Source organism: Babylonia areolata, chromosome 10, assembly GCF_041734735.1.
Source record: "Babylonia areolata isolate BAREFJ2019XMU chromosome 10, ASM4173473v1, whole genome shotgun sequence".
Lineage (NCBI taxonomy): Eukaryota > Metazoa > Mollusca > Gastropoda > Neogastropoda > Buccinidae > Babylonia > Babylonia areolata.
The window spans coordinates 23,503,092-23,509,174 of record NC_134885.1 but is presented as its reverse complement, the minus strand read 5'-3'; the positions used below and the strand labels follow the sequence as shown (position 1 = coordinate 23,509,174).

Here is a 6,083-nt window from a genome sequence, read left to right as displayed (position 1 = left end):
GATGAGATGATAAACGGAGGTCCCATGTGTAGTATGCACTTAGCACATGTAAATGAACCCACAACAACATAAGGGTTGTCCTCCGTAAAATTCTTTATAACTTTTATAACAAACTCAGTTGCAGGCAGAAATTTAAAAAAGGGTGGCGTTGCACTGTAGCAACATGCTCTCCCAGGAGAGAGCAGCCAGAATTTTACACAAAGAAATGTGTGGTGACAAAACAGTAGCACAGTACAATACCCCACTGTGACAAAAGAGTAATACAGAACATGGACCAGGTGAAAACCGGCCAACTCCGGATGACAGTTACAGGAAACACAAGAATTCTGTGTATTTGTGGAGGAAACGTATAACCTTCAAGTGGGAAAGAAGTTTAACTGTTTTGGACAGGGGCCAGGCTCGCATCACATTTCTGCATTTTAGAATTCAACATGTCAGTTGTCAGTTATTTTATCCTTTTATCCAGTCATCTCATATCCCTGCCTTTCAACTCCTCACTGTGTGAAGGCCTAGACTCTCGCACACATCTGCAAGAAAAAGAGGGAAGATACAGGACAATGCCAAATTCATTTGTACAAAAATAGATTTTTATTATTATATAAACCGGTTAATACATGTTATTTTCAAACTGAAGAAAGATCTGAAACAGGCACACAGTATAGGGTGAAAATCATTTTCAGGCAGTCTGAAATAAGATTTACAAATATGGTGTATGCATAGAAGCAACAGAGACCAAAAAAAGAGGCTGTACCTTGCAGCCAGCCATTAACTATAAACTTAATGCAAAAAAACTGAGAAAACTGCTGACACATCCGAAGCTTTTGTCTACAGGTCATGTCTTAAACACCAAAAAATCATTGACATTTACCTTTGCACACTTCCTAATTCCAAAACTACCCAACCACACACTCTGCTCTGTGGTTTTGTGAGAAATTAGCATTAGGACTTTTGATGATTTTTTTTGGTTTTGGGATCAGTTTACATCCAGCCTCTGTCTGACAAAATGCTAGTTCGCACAAAATAAGCAATGTGCATTGTCATGAATGTTGACAGTGGCACAGCTTTTATAACTAGTACATGGGTACGACAGACTTAACACTTCAACTGTCATTGTATTCGTACTACCCATCTAAACGGATCGTTGCTGATTACCAGTCAACTGCCAAGACCACATGACAAACACAAAACTGCACAAGACCCCAAGCCTTCACACCAACCATGATAACAATTTATCCAAATCACACGCAAGTACTGGAATATCTACCTGTTTCGTTTATCATGACAGACAGGAAAGTTAATTACAAAACACGGCTCTTAATCTAAAAAATACAAGGAAAAGAGAACAAACAGCTGTGCAGGGAAGGCAGCTGTTGTAGCCGATCTGGTTGACGAAACTGACACCATGCTAAGATGGGCAGCAAGAATGCCAATTTTTATGTTGAGTGTTCTACTTACTGCTGGACCAACCGAGTTTTGTTGGTGCTCAGCCAACTTTACTGACCAGACACCTTGAAGAAAAGGTGGAGGATTCCTTTTATAACAGGCTCTGGCAATCTTCCACAGCATCAAAGTGCTTTGCTAAATGGACACAGCACCTGAACATGAAGGTGGTCTAACAAAATGGACACAGCACTTCCATTTCCAAAACACCACACAATAGATTACTGTCTGACTGAGTGGACACAAAATAATGACCTCCAGACCATCAGACGGTCCTGTCTGAACTTAGCACACCCACCAGGGCATCAAACAATACTGCCTGACTAAAAGGACATTGGATTTCCATTTCCAAAACGCCCAGCCTCCCCAAAACTGAACGTTCATCTTCAGCATGTGGGGCCTCAACAAAAAGGGGGATACTTGTGATGGCGACAACTGCACTGGCTTCTCATCACAGTACACTCACTATATTCATACTTACCACTTATCAATTACAAAGAGCTTTTCTATGGCTCTGCTCTCTCAGCATACATCTAAACAAGTAGTACACACTTTACAATACATGAACAAGATAGTGAAGGAAAAATATCAAATAACATATAATAAGAAAGGTAATGAAAACAAGTAACCGAGCTACACCAAAGACAGGTAAATAATAATTTATAAGAAGGCAATGAAAACAAGTTAACAAGCTACACCAGTGATATGTATGAAATAATTCATAAGAAGGTAATTAATGAAAACACATACATGTGTTTAACAATAATAGTAGTGGTAGTATTAAATACTAAGAGAAACAACAAAATAGGTATCAAAGACTCATCAATGAGCTACTTTTGTGCATGTGTCTCCGTTTAAAGTACATTATTATATCTAATCTTACGTAGTTGAGAGTATGATACAACCAAACAAATAAAACAACTGTTTCATAACAGATACACATACAAGAAACAGTACGAATGTAGCAAAGAAAACAATCATGACACCGTCATTATGTACAAGGTTGATCACTGTGCGTTATGGACAGGGCATAAGACACAGTATGGATTTCTTACGTGACCAGAGACAAGTTCACGTCCTCAACAGCTTCACCTCGATCCTACACCTCCAAATCCACAACATAATTTATAATCAGCGGGTAAACTATACACGCTTTCCAAAGTTTAACCCATATTTTCTGGGCTGTGCACGTTTGTCATATAATTATATCAGCACCAATCCATTCGCAAATTTACGAAACTGATACGCACAGCATTAGAGTAGTTATCTTTGGACATCGCCATGTCAGTGGGAAATTCGACTTTGAACAGCTGTTACTGCGACATTAAGAATTGTAATGCTCTGACTGTGATAGCTAAACCCAGAGAAAGTCTGTGTTATTCCATTACTAAACCCAGAGTAAGTCTGTTTTCCATTGTTAAACCCAGAGAAAAGCCTGTGACATAGCTAAGCCCATAGTAAGTCTGCGACATGGCTAAACCCAGATTTTGGCTTAGCTTAACCCAGAGCAAGTCTGTGACATAGCTAAACCCAGTTTAAGTCTGTGACGTGGCTATACCCAGTTTAAGTCTGTGACGTGGCTATACCCAGTTTAAGTCTGTGACATGGCTAAAGCCAAAGTAAGTCTGTGACGTGGCTAAACCCAGAGTAAGTCTGTTACATGTCTAAACCCAGAGTAAGTCTATGACATAGCTAATCCCAGGGTAAGTCTGTGACACAGCTAAACCCAGAGTAATATCTGTGACATAGATAAACCCAGAGTATGTCTGTGACACAGTGTGTCTGGTACTGTAGCTAAACCCAGTGAAAGTCTGTGACAGCGCAACTCAGAGTACGTTTGTGACATTGTCTGTGACATGGCTAAACCTAGAGTAAGTCTGTGACATAGGTAAACCCTGAGAACGTCTGTGACATAGCTAAACCCAGAGTATGTCTGTGACATGGCTAAATCCAGAGAAGTCTGTGACATGGCTAAACCCAGAGTATGTCTGTTACTATAGCAAAACCCTGAGAAAGTCTGTGACATAGCTAAACCGAGAGTATGTCTGTGACATAGCTGAAACAACAGTATGTCTGTTACTGTAGCTAAATCCACATTATGTCTATTACTGTAGCTAAACCCAGAGTATGTCTGTGACATGGCTAACAGTAATTTCTGTGACATTGATAAACCCAGAGAATATCTGTGATATAGCTAAACTCACAGTATTTGTTACTGAAGCTAAACCCAGTGAAAGTCAGAGTACATCTGTGACAGCTAAACCCAGAGTATTCCAGTTACATTGCAAAACTCAGAGTTTGTATGTGACATAGCTAAACCTAGAGAAGGTCTGTGACATTGCTAAACGCACAGAAAGTCTGTGACATAGCAAAACCCTGAGAACGTGTGTGACTTGGCTAAACCCAGAGTATGTCTGACATGGCTAAATCCAGAGAAAGTCTGTGACATAGCTAAACACACAGTTTGTCTGTAACATGCCTAAACATACAATAAGTCTGTGACATGGCTAAACCCACAGTAAGTCTGTGACATGCCTTGACCCAAGTTCTGATTGCGACAGTTCTCAAAATGCAGACTAGGCAGCGCATTCTCCTGATCAGGCATTTCTCATTTCAACCCTGCATAACTGAGCGTATAAATAGTCAACCCATTCGGGACATCCCCATCACTCACCGCGGCGTCTTGGCCAAAATCTCCGCAAACTGGTTGAGTAACGGACGCGATGGAACTGAAGACTGAGAACTGAAATAATAAGAACACTACACCTTGAAACATTGTTGCTTTCCAGTGATTCACTGACTGATTTCCCGTGACAAAAAGTTGGTTTTTGAACTAACTGAAAATAACATATATTCTGAACCGGATGCAGGGGTTCCTGAAAATTCCTTTCCGCGATTTTCCCGCCTTTCTCCTCTTCATACAATAGCAACAATCATTTCAGCAAACAATCAACAACAAAAAGATAAACAACCCAGACACACATAAAAAAACAACAAAACGAAAACAGGGCGAACAGGTATGATGGAATGAGGTTCAACAACATCACAAAAACACGCCATGCTCTGATCACGTGGCTCCAGTGAAAGACTGACGCATGTGCACAGCAGTGAACTTGAGATGGCGCGTGCTGCATGCAACGCGCTTCAGAAGAAACTGCAGCGTTTCGGAGCGACCATCTTGGAAGTGGGTTGGCACTTGAACGCTTCACTGAACTCTGGCACATGGGAAAGAGCGGCGTTCACTCTGTCGGAAAAAAGAACAAAAAAAGATAGAAGGAATGTGTTTAGGAGGCATGTCCGCAGAATTTGATAAATCCACACATGTTATCGAGGAGAGTGGGTTCATTTGGAGCTAGAGGCACCTCATGAAATACTGGTCAAATAGGCGGGAAGTCACGTCATCAGTTTCCACAAGGAGCACAAAATACACAATTGATATGTCACTGCAAACGCAGGGATTTAGCTTAAAAGCCGGAAGTATAGAGAGCCGCGACAGCATTGTTATGTCGCCCTTAGCAGCATAGTCATTCATTATCATTCAAAGTCAACGATAGGGGGTAGAGGGGAGGGAATCAAATTCTGTGACCTTTCATACCCTGCCGCCCAGGTGACCCCAGCTTCGCTTTTCCTAACACTTCCGTGCGGTGAGTTCAGTCAACTTGAAGTGTTCTGTGTCGGCAGATTCGTGGGATATTGTCGGAAGGACATGTGCAGTCTCAGTCCTTCCTAAGGGGGCTATCACTCAATCTGGCTCCATGACTAAGCAATTGTCAACAGAAGGGGGTCTAGTTGCTGGAGACGCACGTATGTGGAATCAGAACAGGCACCAGTGAAATCACTTTGCAACAGTGCAGGGTCTCCTAGTATGACGTGTGGCCTCATGACGACACAACATGGAAAATGTCCTCTGTGGACTGCTGGCACAAGGATTGCGGCACACGCGCTTGAATGTGATTAGCTATGAGGAATCAGGAAGAGCAGATTGTGGGTATGGATGATAGTCATGTCCGCCTGTGACCACCAGGACAGCAGAAGAAGGAAATGCTGTCCCGATGATCTGGGGCAAGAGTTTGATTATAGTGGAGAGTTTCTTGCGGCCCATGATACATCCCCACTCTCTTCAGGACGGTCGGCGCTTGGATGGTAATGCTACTGAAACGGTGTGGACGATGGTGCAGGGAAAAACACGAGCATCACTCCGTATTCAGTACTTTAAGGACCTGAGGACTACACTACGTAAGCTACAGTTCAGGGACATGGGTGCCACTTGTCTGTCGTCCACTGAACTGAAAAGACAGTCAGCCAGTGGGCAGATCAGTCAACAAATGTCAGTCATACAATCACTCAGCCATTCACTCAGTCAACCAGCCATCCAGTCATTCAACGAGTCAGTCATTCAGCGGTATAGCCACGGTCAGTCAATCAACCATCCATCCAGTCAGTTAATCAGCCATCTGTTAAATCAGTCATGCAATCAGCAGTTCAGTAAGTCAATTAGTCGGCCGGCCAGTCAGCCATCCTGATGTCATACTGACAATCAAGTCAGACTGAACCACGCCCAGCCAGTTGCTGCCAGCACTGGCTGAGAATTGAGCGCACGTCATTTTGCGCTTTCCTGACATGCATGCCAGAGGTAAGTGTTC

The 6,083-nt window shown here is 42.5% G+C and overlaps 1 protein-coding gene across 1 annotated transcript in view; it reads right to left on the bottom strand.

Moving 5' to 3' along the window:
• Positions 1 to 565: 565 nt before the first annotated feature.
• Positions 566 to 6,083, bottom strand: part of LOC143286897 (endothelin-converting enzyme 1-like) — a 69,906-nt gene continuing 64,388 nt past the window's right edge. The window contains exon 14 of the mRNA XM_076594823.1: positions 566 to 4,684. Coding sequence (XP_076450938.1) covers positions 4,585 to 4,684 — 100 coding nt within the window. The 3' untranslated portion in view covers positions 566 to 4,584. The remainder of the gene's footprint in view (positions 4,685 to 6,083) is intronic.